Source organism: Psittacula echo, assembly GCF_963264785.1.
Source record: "Psittacula echo genome assembly, chromosome: 11".
NCBI lineage: Eukaryota > Metazoa > Chordata > Aves > Psittaciformes > Psittacidae > Psittacula > Psittacula echo.
In genome coordinates this window covers 2798723-2814704 of record NC_137746.1, presented here as the reverse complement: position 1 = coordinate 2814704, position 15982 = coordinate 2798723, and the positions used below count along the sequence as shown (strand labels likewise).

The 15982-nt window shown below is 45.7% G+C and overlaps 1 protein-coding gene across 1 annotated transcript; it reads left to right on the top strand.

The window, feature by feature from the left end:
• The first annotated feature begins 219 nt into the window (after window positions 1-219).
• Window positions 220-15698, top strand: VDAC1 (voltage dependent anion channel 1). Its single transcript, XM_080626986.1, has 9 exons — window positions 220-330; window positions 6737-6806; window positions 7302-7351; window positions 7658-7810; window positions 7902-7954; window positions 9928-10155; window positions 13135-13285; window positions 13894-13951; window positions 14723-15698. Exons 2-9 carry the CDS (start codon window positions 6740-6742, stop codon window positions 14812-14814), a joined length of 852 nt encoding a protein of 283 aa, XP_080483112.1. The 5' UTR covers window positions 220-330; window positions 6737-6739; the 3' UTR covers window positions 14815-15698.
• Window positions 15699-15982: the final 284 nt, after the last annotated feature.

Below are 15982 nucleotides of genomic sequence, written 5' to 3'. Positions count from 1 at the left end.
GCAGCCACAGCTTCTCTGGGCACCCTGTGCCAGCGCCTCAGCACCCTCACAGGGAAGAGCTTCTGCCTAAGAGCTCATCCCAGTCTCCCCTCTGGCAGGTTAAAACCATTCCCCTTGTCCTGTCCCTACAGGCCCCTGCCCAAAGCCCCTCCCCAGCTCCCGCCGCCGGTCCCGGTGCAGCCGCAGGTCCCGCCCCGTCCCCTCCCTCCGGTGCCGTCCCCGCCCGCCGTCACGCAGCCGCCGCCGCAGACCCGGGAGGCGCCGGGCAGGGGCAGCCGCCGCCGAGGAGGCCGAGGCGGGAGCGCGGAGCCGCCGCCGGGGCGGGGGCAGGTACGGGGGAGCCGGGGAGGTCCCGGGGGGAGCGGGGGCTCCGCGGGGGCGGGTCGGCGGTCGCGCGGGGTAACCGTGTCCTTACGTAACGCGGGGCACGGGGCGCTCGGGCCTGCGCTGTCCGCACCGGCGCTGCCCGGAGCCCGGCCGCGATGCGGTGCCACCGGGGAGGCCGGGCGCGGACCCGCGGGCTCTGGGCATGGATCACGGGGCGGGCGGTGCCGCGGGGTCCATGGGAGCGCTGCCGCAGGCGTGGATCGGTTGCACGTTCCTAGGAGCAAAGGTCGCGGTGCCCGGGTTTGGCACTGAGGTGCTTCCACGTTGCTCACACGGGATCCGTTGTGCAGGTTGACATTGATCCTGGCATGCACCGTAACCCCAAACCCCGCTCCAAGCGGCCAGACTGATTTCTGTTTCGGTGTATTCTGCTTATCCTCAAAATGTAGCTCTTTACATGGCCTGCGGGGGGATAATGTCAGTTTCAAATGGTTGGAAAGGGCTTGGAGCAAGCTGCTCCAGTGGAAGGTGTCGCTGCCCATGGCAGGGGCTGGAACTGGATGAGCTTTAGGGTCTCTCCCAACACAAACCATTCCATGATAAATGTTGAGGACTGGGTTTTCCTGTACAAAGTGCAGAGTGCAGCGGTGCCATCGCCTCCATTCTGCCTCGTCACAGCCCTCGCTGGCAGCAGCTCCTGCTGGAGGGTGAAAGACTCGTTTGGTCTTTGGGCATTTGTAAGAAAGAGAGGAACAAATCTTCCCCGAAACTGAAGCGGAGCTGACTCATCCCCATGGCTCTGTCCCTGGGGAATATTTATGGCGATCCCGCTGACACGGAGCCCGTCTCATTTCTCAGATGGCCTATGGAGGTTCAGAAGCACGTTGCAGTTTGTGGTGTTCGCAGCAGTGGGTGGTTGAATCATCACCTGCCTCATGGCATTTCATCCATGAAATTCAGTCAGAATTCCTTCAGAAAAGGGCTTTTGCTCTATTGGGAAAACATCCCAGAATAGTCCCCCCGCACCACTCTCCATTGAAGGTTTACGTTGCTCCACACTCATCTGCTTTTCCTCCTGCCCACGTTTTGGGTAATGCAGGGAGGGATGTGATGGGATGCGGGACATCCTGTCGGTTGCCATAGCAGCTGGAGTGATGTCCCCAGCCCTGATGCTCTGCGAGATGCAGACTGGATGCAGCTGGGAAGCACAGCACAGGCCTTCCTGTGTTTGGCACCTGCTGCAGGTAGAGATCACCCCATCCACAGCTCCGGGATGCAGCCTGAGCTCTGGTGTGTGGATGCTCCTCTTGTGCGTGAGGGCAGTGAGCTGACAAGTGGTGCTGGAAGACAAAATGCCGTTTCAATTAGTCATCCCCATTGATCTGGTGCTGGTGTTCTGCAGGGACATGTCCCTTCTGGAGCGCTGCACCGGAGCCCCTGCGACTCCTGCTCTGCAGATAGTTAACCTGGAGGTTTAATTGAACTTCGGGCATGTGGTTCTTTGTTCTTCCCTTGCAGCTTCAGTAACTACAGCAGCTACAGCTGCACGATCCCCAGCTTCTCTAATTGACACTTACAAGTGATAGTTTAATAAGGGGTTGCTGTGGAGCATTGTCAGTCTTCATTTACACCCATACAATTAAGAGCAGGCTCTTTCTTTCATTCCATAAATATTAGTATAGACTAAATAATAACATTTAGTGCTTTAAAGGGGTTTAACTCCTCTCTGCTCCTGTGGTTACTGGGCTGCAGAGATCCTGCACAAACCAGTCTTTACAGCCTAGCTCTGCTCCATCACACGTGCAGTTCAGAAGCGGAGCTGCGGCAGGCTGCTGTGATCCTGTGAGTGTTGGAGGGACGCTGCATGGGGTTACTAATACCTGCATGAAAGCACCTGTGGGCTCCAGAGGCTTCAGTGTTGACTCGTAGTGGTGCATGGATTATGTGATGTTGGAGCAGTAGCAAGTTGGGACAAAAGCGGTGTTAAGTTTGTGTCCCATTAGGCAGAGTATTTCCAAGTCACGTGCTTGCACTGGCTGCTCCTTGTGAGTGCGCCTGACTTGATGTTTGACCTCAGCCCAACTACTCATGCATTTATGGTTAAGTGTGGCTTTAAATCCCTGCACAATTGGGCTTCTGAACCTGATTCAGGGCACGCTGGAGTTGTGACTCGAATGGGTTCAGGATCTGGATCATAAACCCAAACTGTGGAGCCAGCATCATGCTGCTGCATCTGGGATGGAGAGCTGGTGACTCAGCCAGCCTGGAGAGAGCTGGGCCCTGTTCTGCTGGAGAGCAAAAGCACCATCATTCGTGGTCTGTTTATTGCTATGTTGGTTGGGAAATGACTGCACAGGCTGGGGCTTAAAAGTTCCTTCATATCAAGGAATAATTTCTCCTTTAATGAAGGAGATAAATGAGAAATCCCAGCCTGGTTTGGGTTGGAAGGGACCTTAAAGCTCATCCAGTTCCAACCCCTGCCACGGGCAAGGACCCCTTCCACTAGAGCAGCTTGCTCCAAGCCCCTGTGTCCAACCTGGCCTTGAACACTGCCAGGGATGGGGCAGCCACAGCTTCTCTGGGCACCCTGGGCCAGCGCCTCAGCACCCTCACAGGGAAAAATTTGCTTATCCTGAGGCAGGAGACCCTCGTGTGCTTTTTCCCTCCTGCAGACAGGCTGTACCTGGTCCATACCCTGATGCTGTCTGTCCCTCCCAGCTCACGCACTGGTGGGACATGTCCCTGGCACCTGCTACATGCCAGCTCTGCAGTTACCATCTCTTCAAGGGTGCTGCTTGTTAAGACGGGGAGCTGACATGTTCAGAACTGCTGTCACCATCAAGAAATGGTGCACGAGTTCGAATGTATCAGCAAAAAACGTGGCCACAGTAAGGTTAAATGCAGCCTTTTTATTTTCTTTGCCTTGAATCTGACAGGTTCCCACTGTCTTCATGGAGATTTTACTCTTATCATGGATTTTATTCTCAGATGTGTCGATTGCTCCTTCCCCTCTCCTGTAATTATTACGAGGTTGATCAGTCTGTGGAGGGAAACTTAAACTGAGGCACCTAGGAGAGTTACCAAGCAGAGATTTCCTTTGGTTGCAGTCAATCCCTACACTTGCCAAGGGCACCCTGGGCTTTGCTGCCTGTTGGGCTGATTTTGGTTTAATTACCCAGAACTGAATTGCAGGGTGAGAACTTTGTCATCTGTGACACTGGAAAGTGCTCAGGTTTGGCTTGCTGGAGCTGCTGCTCTGTCTTTAATGAACTCTTCACTAGGGCTGGCTCTTGGATCCTGCAGCTCTGAAGGAAGATTCCTCTTTTCTCCCTATGGCAGTTACAAATCAGGCACTCATGGAGGTGGTGCTTGCAGCAGCACTTGGACCCAACTCCTCACTTTACATTCCCTTCAGTTGTGACTTGTGCTACAGCATTTCCTACTAAGAAGATCAAACTCTTTTCCTACTTAGAACATGCTGTATGTATTCTACTCGGCCTGCTCTGCACAGGGGTTGAGGCACACGGGCACTGAGCTATTTGCCCAGTTGGACAAGGATAAAAGCAGTGAATTCATTTCAGTCCTAACCTAATTGGAGTTAACGTGCTGGGATCTCACTGGTGAAAAGCAAGGGCACTTGGCCACGGCCATTCCTTGATCCTTTAAGAGTCTGAATCCCTGCTAAGCACGCTTGTCTTACAACCTGCACTCGACAGGATGTAATCAGTTTTGGTTTCCATCTGTTAAACAAGAGGCTCCTGATTAGCCAGGGCAGACAGAAACAATTCTTCCTGTTCTTGCTGACAACAGCAAGGTTAACCACCAGGTACAGGGCTCCTCGTGGCTTCCACACTCAGCAGTTCTGAACACCTTGCTCTGTGTGCATTGCATGATTCGCCTTTACAGCCTGCAGGGATTTGCCTTTCGGTATTGCCCCCTAATTATAGTAATTGCCTAAGTGGAAATCTCGCCGTCTCCCACTGTTCATGGCCACAGCCTGGGCTGCAGCAGCAGAGCAGCTCATCCACCTGCGGAGCCTGGCTATGTCCAGTGCAGACACACAGACACCAGTGGCTTCATGGGCTTGGGGAAGAGAAGGGGTTTCCAACATCTTAATTTTTGATGATGCTAAATGGAAATAAGAACCCATCAGAGGGTTCTCAGGGGACTGAGCTGCTCTGGCAGGGAAGAAACATCTGCACACAGAGCCCAAACTGCATCTGTCCGTCCCCCTCCTAAGTGCTGCTTTAGCTCTGACTCTAGGCTACAGTCTCCAAGCAGGGCATTGCACCCAGCTTCTAGTGACTTTAACAAGGAGCAGAGGAATGACTTAAACAGATCTGTGAATACTTGGTTTGGGAGTTTTGGGAGCATGGGGTCTTATTTAAGGCTGGCTTTGCGTATAAACAATGAATCCCTACGTTCATGTTCGCACAAAAACTAAAGAGAGATACTTAGGTTTAATATAGGCAGCTAAAACTGCTTTGGAATATGGGATACCTTTTTTCCCCCTCTTTTTATTTAACTTTAGCTCTTATGTATATGAAGCTGCATCTTGCTACTGAACTGTAACAGGAAAGAGATGACATGCATCCAGGTAGGCTCTGCAACTGAAGCTACATCATGGTGTTCACCCTTGTATCCTGCTTGATTTACGTTCTGGGAAGACTTGGCTTTCATTTAGCCACCAGATCTGTTTTGTTCCCTCTAGGACAGGGATTCTTCATTTAGGCAGTAGCAATATCCTGCTTTAACAGGCAGCAACTTGTTGGATGGAGTGCTCGAGGCGGTGAGTGACTGCTGAAGCTCCGGATCTGATACTCGTGGGGTGCTGTGCCTGCCCTGAGAGCTGTGTCCAAGTGCAGCCAGGAAGTCTTCGCAACATCCCTTCAGTTCAGAGCCAGCTGTTTTCCTTATGGTTTAAAGAAATAGTTTTCTGTTCCTCTGAGGAGACAGGAGTAAGCATTGACAGGGAATTATTTTTAAGCATTTCCATGCATGTGTAATAAAGTACTTGCTACTTTTGCATAACCAGAAAGTTTGGGAATGTGGAATTTTAGTGCAACATCCAGTATCGAGAGGACCGGTTTCTGATTCCTCTCCTTTGCTTTCTTAAAATGATGAAATCTTGTCTATAAAGACAGAAGGTGTGCACCATTTGATGCTGATGCGAGGGCTGGAGCAGCTCTGCTCTGGAGCCAGGCTGAGGGAGCTGGGCTGGGTCAGCCTGGAGAAGAGAAGGCTCCTGAAGGGGAGACCTTAGAGCAGCTCCAGTGCCTAAAGGGGCTGCAGGAAACCTGGAGAGGGGCTTGGGACAAGGGCCTGTAGGGATAGGCCAAGGGGAATGGCTTTAACCTGCCAGAGGGGAGACTGAGATGAGCTCTTAGGCAGAAGCTCTTCCCTGTGAGGGTGCTGAGGCGCTGGCACAGGGTGCCCAGAGAAGCTGTGGCTGCCCCATCCCTGGCAGTGTTCAAGGCCAGGTTGGACACAGGGGCTTGGAGCAAGCTGCTCCAGTGGAAGGGGTCCCTGCCCGTGGCAGGGGGTTGGAACTGGAGGAGCTTTAAGGTCCCTCCCAACCCAAACCAGTCTGGGATTCTGTGATTTCAGATTGTTTGACTTTGCTTCCCTCAAGCAAATCAGTGTACTTGGATAAGTAGATTTGGTTGCTTTGTTCCCTTGGGATCCTATTTCCTCCTCTGTATATGAGACAGTTTTCTCAGTGGCTGAGAAAATGGGATGTGTTCCTATCTCTGGCAGGAGGCCACTGAACTAAGAATGGTCAGGGCCTGCTGAAGATGGGCAAGTGAGGACTGACAAGGCACTGTGGGCATCCTACCAAACAAAACACGATGGAGAAAGCTACCCCTGTGGTGTCCCACTGTTGGGAATGACTGTTTGTTAATTTTCCTACATAAATGTTGTCTATTTGCTGCTCTGAATTAGGGGGAGTAATGCTCCTGATGCTGGACACTGGTCCTGGTTAAGAGTTCCTGAGTGGATGACTTGAGGCCCTCCTGCTTTGCATCAGAACACATAAATCTGCTGCAAGGAAGAGGAGAAATGTTTCAGAGGGGTGGTTTTAAAGAACAAAGTCATTCATTCATGCAGTTACACTGATAAGAGAACAACAGTTGGCTCTGCAAAGGCAAAGACAAGTTCTTTTTTCCTTTAAATACATATTTGTTCTGCCACGTGATCCTCATCCTCATGGCAAATGCATGGTAGTGGCTTCTCCTGGCTCATGAGCAGAATCGAATCACTCTGCTCCAGCTACATTCTTCAGGCTGTATTGAATTGATGGGGGGGGGGGAGGAGAAAATAAAAGTGGCTGAAATGACCTGAGGTTTCGTGTTGCACAAATGAATTGGATGTTTCTGAGCAGTGTAATTTCTTGTTTTATCCCCTGCAGAAGATGGCTGTTCCACCTGCTTACGCTGACCTGGGCAAATCCGCCAGGGATGTTTTCACCAAGGGATATGGTAAATAAAGGCAAAAGAAGTTTGGTCTTTCTCAGGCTCCCCCACTCTATGTTATGATTTTATCACTCTTTTCTGATAAGTATTCCAGTAATTTCCATTAGAAGGCAGAGAATTTTCTCTCATCGCTTCCAATGCCCTTGCTGGAAAGGGCAGGATTCTGTCTGTTCCCCATAGGCCTGAAAGAAAACATACTTTGACTGTCTCCTTGTCTCATGAACAAGATGACAAATGTCAGTAGTTTGCTCAGTATGAGTGAGGACTTTATGACCTAATTTGGTCCTAGTTATATTGCTGAGGTCATTAGGATTAATCAGGTGCTATCTGAAGTGAGCACAACTGTATAATCTGCTTCCTAAAAACACAGTTTGGTGACTGTACCCTTGGTGTATTGCTTTAATAATCCACAGGCAATTTAGAAGGGAGTTGTAAGAAATAAATCAGAAATGCTTTTCCAATGATCATATATATAATTCATATTTTTTACTTATTTTCTAGGTTTTGGGCTCATAAAACTTGATTTGAAAACTAAGTCTGAAAACGGACTGGTGAGTTTGGAGACATATTGAAATCAAAGCATTTCAGTGTTCTTGTGGTTACTGGATGTTTCATTTTAAAGGGAAATGCACATTCCTCACTCCCCCTGACACTGAAACTTGTTGTGGAGCAGGAGTGTGTTGATGTTAATACCTAGCAGATGTTCTTAAATCCTCTGAGAACTCTGCAGTATTGAATAATAACCCAAATTAATGTGCTGAATGTTCTGCAAGCATTTGCCTGTGTGCAAGCATCTATATCTTTGCAAATATATATGTATATATTATATATACCTAAGTATTTCTTTTCCCTTTTAGGAATTCACAAGCTCAGGTTCAGCAAACTCAGAAACAAGCAAAGTTAGTGGGAGTTTGGAAACAAAATACAGATGGGTGGAATACGGCCTGATGTTCACAGAGAAGTGGAACACAGACAACACACTTGGCACCGAGATTACTCTTGAAGACCAGGTAACTTTAGGCTCAGAAGCTGCAATTTGCGTGTTCACTTACGTCAGTCTCTTCATTGTAAATCCAACCAGTGAATTTCTTTTCTGTTCAGCTTGCACGTGGCCTGAAGCTGACCTTTGACTCCTCCTTCTCTCCTAACACTGGGTAAGAAGCCAGTAAGCTTAAGTGACCCAAAAAGGCATTTTTTGCTTTAGTTTTCCAGAATAGTCTTGCTTCTTTACTGCTTCTGTCCTAAGGCCCGAAGACAGTTAACAGTCAGCCTGTGTGTGATGAAATCATGTGCATCTGATCTTAATCTCGCTATTAACAATCCCTTTTTAATCCGAAACTGTAACAAGCAAACTTTTACAGCCAGTAACTTGAAAATGACAGCCTGAGTTAGGGTGTGAAGTGAAGGGTTTATGTGTGCTCCTGTTGCCTCTTTCTGGCTGTGTCAGAGGCTGAGCTGCTGTCTGAATGAAACAAGTCAGTTCAGGGCTGAACAGGCTCCAGGAGCCAATTGGCCGTGGCTCTAATAGGTCAGCACAGGAGCTGGGCTCTTCTCCCGAGCTGCATTATCATGTGAGCTCCCGCTGGCCGCGGCGGGGTGGTGGATGAGTATTCCTCATTGGATGCCATGTTTTATTTGGGCCAGAGGGATTAAGCAGCAGCTGGAGTCTGGATGTTGGTTTCTTTCATTCCCCTGATTATCTTTTTGCAAGCAGTGCTGCCAGAGAGTCAAAATACTCTGCCCAGGAGCTTCCCAGAGCAGCACACTGCACTGAGGCTATGGGATAGTCACAGGGAGGTTGCACCCTGTCTTGTAGTGTCCTGCCTTGCCAGCTGCTTCCAGTCCACTCCCAGTTGTACATGAAGCAGATATTTTTGACTTTGTTAACCAGAATAATCTCTAGTGTTGGGTGTTAATTATTTCTTAGCTGGTAGGGGTTTTCTAGAAATAGAAAAACCTGGTCTGATAATGACAATGTACAGCTCTACAGCTATTTCCTAGCACTTCAGACACTGTAGTATCTGATTTATAACTATTGCCTTGTGGGAGGCCTATTGTAATTTGAATAAATGGAGTGAGATTCAACTCTGGTGTGACCTGGATTAGGTTGACAGGGATGCATCATGTCTGAGTATGAGACACCTTCTCCCCCTTCCTTCCTGCTGCGAGGAGTCTTTCAACAGTGAGAGTCATTTTGAGGAGTGCTCTGTGTTAGCTTGCCTCTGTCCCTGCTGACGCTGGTAGAAGTACTGCTGACTTAGAGCAGTTGCAGAGGAGCTAAGGCCAAGTGCTTCTGGCACTGCTGCTCTTGTGTCTGATCTTGCAAAACATGAATTCTTAAGTTTGAAATACTCATAATAAAATGGAGAGCGATCTCTGTGTGGGTCAGATACAGGAGGGGAACAGTTCTTGCAGGCTGGTTTTTGCTACCCGAAGGGAAAGGTTGCTTTGAAATCTCAAATTAGGCTGACTTTCCAGGAAGATTTCAGGAGAAGATTTGGTCAAGGACAGAAGATACCTGTAAGGTAAAAGGAGAAGGGGAAAAAGATCTTTAATAAGAGTAGCTGAATATATTAGACATAACTGTCTTGTGAGGGCCTGCATCCATGATGTAAAACCAACCTAAGGACACCTGAGAAAACACTGTTCTGTTCCCTCAAGAAGCTGGAGACAAAGCAGTGATTTCTTGATGTTTGTCTCAGTAAGTGAAATTACCCAGCTCACTGGGGTTGTCCAAAAACTGTATTTGTATGTGGAGTTTCTGTGGCAAACCTGCAAACTGCTGCAGCTCCCTTTCCTTCCCTGCATCTACCGAACTTCCCAAGCCATCCAATGAGCTGGAGATGAGGATCTGGTTTTGTCATCTCCCATCTGGCTTTTGTGCTGTCTCATTTCAGAGCACAGCCCAGCAGGGCTCAGTGGGGCACCACACAGCATTTTATTGCTTGACTGCAGTTAACCCGCTGTATCTTGAGATAGGGTTCTGCAGAGGTAAGAAGGTGACATATCCTGTAGCTCTCCAGGGGTTCATACTTTGTCTTCAAGAGCTATTACACTGCGTTAAAGTAACTGATCTGATGGAATTGCTCCCTGTGAGTGTACCTGTTCAAAGATATGTCCTTTTCAGGAAGAAGAGTGCTAAAGTTAAGACAGGGTACAAAAGGGAACACATCAACCTTGGCTGCGACATGGATTTTGACATTGCTGGTCCTTCAATACGTGGAGCCCTGGTGGTTGGCTACGAGGGGTGGCTGGCAGGTTACCAGATGACCTTTGAGACAACGAAGTCTAGAGTAACCCAGAGCAACTTTGCTGTTGGCTATAAGACTGATGAGTTCCAGCTTCATACTAATGTGTAAGTATTGGCAGAGAGGCATGAAAAAGGAGTTTGAAAGGATTTTGCTGCTTATTAGACCAGTGAAGGGGATGGAGTTTGAGCCATGGTGAAAGAGGGAATGGTGGGTTTGAAATGACTTCTGCATTTAAGATGGCAAACTGCATTTTTTGACTGCATTAACTTTCCTTTTAATTATGTGGGGGAGGGAGTGCATGATGGAAGGAACTGGAATTCACTGAGCACCCAAGTACCCAGCATCTCTTTCTAACAGATAAGGGTTATTGGACTCTATTAGCAGAATAATGAAGCAAGTGGGTTATGAAAATATTCTTTGTGAAATGTGAAATAAAAGCATGTCAAAATGAAACAAAACGGTGGTTTGATCTGTAGATGAAAGAGTTAATCAGAGAACAAGCAAGAGCATGCAAAAGGGAGTGCATGGAAGAGATAGGGCCTGGGTTTGTTTTAGTGCTGGAAGGGATATGTTGTAAACATTTGGTTTAGTATCATAACTCTTAATAATCTATTTACACAGGTATTTGTCCCTTCTGAACACAGGAACAGTGAGGAACCAAGACCCAAATTCCATGAAAACCTTAATTTCTCTGTCTCCTGTTCCTGTTAAAAAAGCAATTTATGCCTCTGCAGAAGATGTTTTCTTTAAGATTAGGCAATCCCTAATCCATTCCCCAGCCCCTCCTTTCCCATTCCCGCGGGTAATTGGATAGTTTGCATGTGGCAGAACTACTGCAGGCTCTTCCTGTTCAGGGGCTGAGCAACTGTTCTGCCTTCCTGGAGCTGCTGCTTCAAAGGTTTTCTGTTCTGTTTCATGCTGTTTTGCAGAGGTCTGGTTTAGGAAGCTCTCACTGCCTTACAGAACAATTGAACCTTCACAGCCCAGACTGTGTTTGAAGGATTGCCAAAGCGCAAAGATGTGGGCAGAAAACTTGCAGCAGAACAATATGTGGGTTCCCCCCACACTCAGTAATTCAGTTCTTCCTTCGAGCACAATGACTTTGAACTTTGTTGTACTGTAGTGGTTCAAACCCTTGTATTATTGACCTTTAATATAAAATGCTCTAACTACGAATTAAAGCAACAGCAGAAAATAACTTTATAAGAGCAGCAGGAGCTGTACTGTTCTTGGATTCCTGAGCATCTTTCTCTTGGGTTCCTGTTACTGTATGTGGATGATAAATCCTCTTCAGGAGGACACCGAGTTTGTTTATTTAATATTCATACTCTATCAATTGACGGGCAAACCCATAAATATGTGATATGAATAGATATTTATTGATATGAATGCATCAGTTAGGTATTTGATGTGTTTCAGCTCCCGCTCAGCTGCTGTATCTGGAAAGCTCAGTGTTTCACAGGGATGCTGTGGCAGAGCTGATAACTTAACTAGGAGGGGCTGGAAGCATTGTCTTTTGTTCCTGGTGTTCCACAGACCAGCTGGGGACTTCAGCAAGTTACTGTCCTTAATAGTGATTTAATATATTAATTTTCACAGGGGGATAATGGTTTGTTTGTTATTTTTTTATCTACAAAGTGCTGTTATTACCATTGGAATTAAAAGGAGGTTTGTTTGCTTAGTACCATTTTTAATAATAAATAAGAACTAAAGGGAGGTAGGGCTGGCTAATTTCTAGTTTTACATATGACTTTCCTTGTTTTTTAAGCATAGCTCAGACCGCCCCCCCCAATGTTGCAGGTCAAGACAGAGCTGAGTGGGAACCTTGCACAAAAATCTGCCTGTGTAACCAGCTCTCCTCAGTCCTTTTTAATCCCTCCTTTTCTTGAGAGCCAAGCACAAGCAGTTATATGTGAGCTTCAGTCTTATCTGAAGTAAGTATTGTAGTGTTCTTCTGGAAGAATTGCTCTAATAATTTAAAAGGCTGCTGCTACTGCTTGAACTTTTCAATAGGCGTTATCATTACTGTTTAGTCAGTGGTTATCACAGAATGGTTTGTGTTGGAAGGGACCTTAAAGCTCATCCAGCTCCAACCCCTGCCACGGGCAGGGACACCTTCCGCTAGAGCAGCTTGCTCCAAGCCCTGTCCAGCCTGGCCTTGAACACTGCCAGGGATGGTGCATGATCTATAGAACTAAGAAACATCAGGCCAAAGGGGTAAAAGTGGAGAGGTTCTAAATCTACCCCTTTTTTTAATCACTAAAGGTTTGGTATGCTTTAATAATTGGAACCAGATTATTTCATTGTTCAGAAATAACTGTAGTTTACTTGCAGACTTCTTCATGTGGTTTAAAGCCCGTTTTGTGCAGTATGTTTGTATCCTTTTTTAAGAAAATGAGTGAAAATGGAAATTGTTACCTGGTTTACAAGGAGTGCGAGGCTTTTAGAAGCCTTTTGCTGTTGTTTTTATGATCTGCATGCTCCAACGATTTGCATTTTATTTACCACACTTTATTCCCTGGGTGACATTGGTGGCAGTAGTAACTGGAAGTTGTGCTACCTGGTAGCAGTGCTGAAAGCTATTGTGTTCCCTGCAAAGTAATAATAGTTTAATTTCTAGAGATATCTATAGTACTGATGTACCATAAAGACTATTGCAAGTGGTATTAATTTGCCTTGGACATTAAATGGGCATCTTCTGCTACAGTCCCTCTGTGTCTGGTGACAGAGGCAGATGTAGGATGATTGCTCAGGCTCTGGGACTGGGGCATGGCCTCTCTTTCCTATAGAGACTCCCATTTAGAGAAGGGAAAACTGGAAGCTGGCATCACTTGTCTGTTTTTGATAGTTTGTCATGGCTTTTCTTCAGTGCTACACGTTGTCTGTTGAAATGGAGTAACCATCAATGGATTTAAGCCTCTAAAAAAAACTTGAGAACCAGTCTGGCCTAATGTCTCTATCTTAGTTGTTCCAGGGATATTAAATGAGATGTGAGTGTTCTGCAGATATAGATCTTACTGGGAAAAGAAAAAGATGATTGTTTTGGGATGCAGTTTAAAACTGGGCTAATGCATTCCTTCCAGGAATGATGGAACGGAATTTGGCGGCTCCATTTACCAGAAGGTGAATGATAAACTGGAAACTGCTGTGAATCTTGCTTGGACAGCCGGGAATAGCAACACTCGCTTTGGAATTGCAGCCAAGTACCAGATTGACCCAGATGCCTCTTTTTCTGTGAGTGCTGTACATGTACCTTTATAAGCATTTGAAAATAGGCTCTCAAAATGTAAAGGCTGCTTTGCGTTTCCGTCAGGAAATCACAGAATCCCAGACTGGTTTGAGTTGGAAGGGACCTTAAAGCTCATCCAGTTCCAACCCCTGCCATGGGCAGGGAAACCTTCCACTAGAGCAGCTTGCTCCAAGCCCCTGTGTCCAACCTGGCCTTGAACACTGCCAGGGGTGGAAGTAGGGGTTTGATGCAGGTCTGTGATGTACAACTGGCACATAAATCTATTTGCCTTGCTTTTGGCAGCATGAGAGCACAAGTACTGGATTTGCCTTAGAAGTGACACAGAATGTTTAATCATATTTGAGAGGGTTTTGTGTCACTCTTGAAAAAAATCAAAAACTATGTTAATAAAGCATTTTTTCCCCATAGTGACTGTAGATCTGTTGAAATTTTGGCTTTAAGTTATGGCCAAAATAACTCTAGATATAGTTATTTTTATGATTTAAAACATGAAATCCTGTGCCTGCCTTAAAGGTGTTCCTTAATCTTCAAGCAGGAAGGACTCTGAAGCAAGACACCAAATCATTTACATATGGTATTTTTTCCCTTTAAGGCTAAAGTGAACAACTCCAGTCTGATCGGATTAGGATACACTCAGACTTTAAAGCCAGGTGAGTCTATGCAAGAGAAATTGAGAATCAGTCAAGTGATACTTTAATCTTGAAATATCAGGGGGGTTTTGTCACAAAATGTTACCGACTCCTCTGTTAATGTTGAATGTCTGTTGGCAGCAGAATTATTAGAGACCACTTACCAGTCACACACCCCTTGATGTTGATACAAAACGTATCTACAATTAGGTATTTCACAGATAAGTAAATGCATTTTTAATACTTTCAGAAGCTTTCTATTACAGAGTTTATTTTGCTTGAAAATGTGACTTGCTCAAGGTCCCCTGGTGCAGGAAGCGGACAATCTTACCGCTGTGAAATTGGTTTTAATGTAGTCTGATAAATCTGCTGCCAGAATACCGAGCAGATGGACATGAGATATTACAGTAGACAGAGCTTGGGCCTTTTTCTACCTAGATTTTAAAGTGGTTCAGAAAGTTGGGTATGTATCAAGGTCCCAATTCGTCATAGTCCTGGACTCTAAAATTAGATTAATCAGACCAGCAGCAAACTGTCTTCAAGCTTTAATTACTTGGAGTGATAAAAAGCAGAATCTATCACTGTGGTTTGTTATAACTTTCATAATTCATAAAGATTTCTTATCTGCAAATTGTTTCAAAATGCTGGTCCTTACAAGGCTAGCTGTCAAATTACCTTAACCCAGCTGCCCAGTAAGTTAAAGCAGTAATGCAGACACTGCACTTATTGAACATAAAGCTCATTCTAAGTTGCAAAACTTGTCTTTTTCTCTCACTTTTCTCTCTTTCGCAGGTATCAAACTGACATTGTCAGCTTTGTTGGATGGCAAGAACGTCAATGCTGGTGGACACAAACTTGGTCTAGGATTGGAATTTGAAGCGTAAGGAGTGATTCTACAATCAAAACTACAGCATAGCTACCTTCAGAATATAGTGTACCTTTCAATGTTTGTCTGGGATGCAAGTATTGCTCAGTATCAGTCCTGCTAGTCCTGGTTAAAGACAGCTAAGCTTTAAAAATGATGTTGTTAAAGACATGGAGACAAAAGCATAAAAACCAATCCTAATTCCAGGCTTTTTCTTTTGAATGTTCCTGCCCATCATGTCTGTCAGCTGCCACACGATAGGAAGTAGGAAGGTATTGATTACCTTTACTAACATATTGACTGCACAAAGAATATGTTAATAGTCTAAAATGATATAAAACCTGAGATGTTAAGAATCTCAGACCACTATATTGTTCTGTTCATTCTGTAAGCAAAATGTCCCATCACTTAAGGTTTCAATTCACGATGGAATGTGCAAACATGTCTGAAAAAGGGATTTTTTGGTTGTAATTATTACTTTTTTAGCTAGGTGTTTCAGGAATGGTTTGTCTTATTTGGCCATCTCACACCTACAGCTGTCTCCAGAATGCTTTAGGTTGTCCACCTTGTGTAAGTCTGTCACGGAAGAGGTTTGATGTGACTCAGCCAATACTCCCTGTCCTGTGTTGTGGTTCCTTTCCCTTGCACAGACTGGAAAGCTTGTAAGACAGGGACATAATCAGGGAAGAGTCTTTGTAACTGCAATCACATAGCTGTTGCATCACGGAATTTCAAATGGAGCTTTGTTTTATTACCACTTTTTTTTAGCAACTAAATGGGTACATTTTTAGAGAGTCTTCCATTTTGTGTGGAACTAGACCCCAAAATGCTGTACCTGACACTACTAAAAATGGATATCAAACCCAAACCCAACTTGAATAAATATTGAAATGTCACCTTTTACTTTGTCTTTGTATTAATTGTGAGAACACTTTTATATTAATTCTTGGCTCCTGAAGCAGACTGGCACCATCTTAGTGTGTATTTTGTACCACACACACACAAAATAGTAGGTTTAAGCTCCAGATACGGCCACATTCTTAGTGCTTGCTGAGTGCTGGCAACTGCAAACATGCGTTTAGCTCATGAGGAAAACAAGATAACGTGACTTGCTTATCTTTCACTGCAGAATGCACCAAGTTGCATTACTCATCTATGTAGAAATAGGTGTGAGCAACGAACAGTTA

Coding starts and splice junctions, on each gene's coding strand:
- VDAC1 (XM_080626986.1), top strand. CDS start 6,740: ATGGCTGTTCCACCTGCTTACGCTGACCTGGGCAAATCCGCCAGGGAT. Junction 6,807..7,301: donor TGTTTTCACCAAGGGATATG/GTAAATAAAGGC, acceptor CTTATTTTCTAG/GTTTTGGGCTCATAAAACTT. Junction 10,156..13,134: donor TTCCAGCTTCATACTAATGT/GTAAGTATTGGC, acceptor CATTCCTTCCAG/GAATGATGGAACGGAATTTG.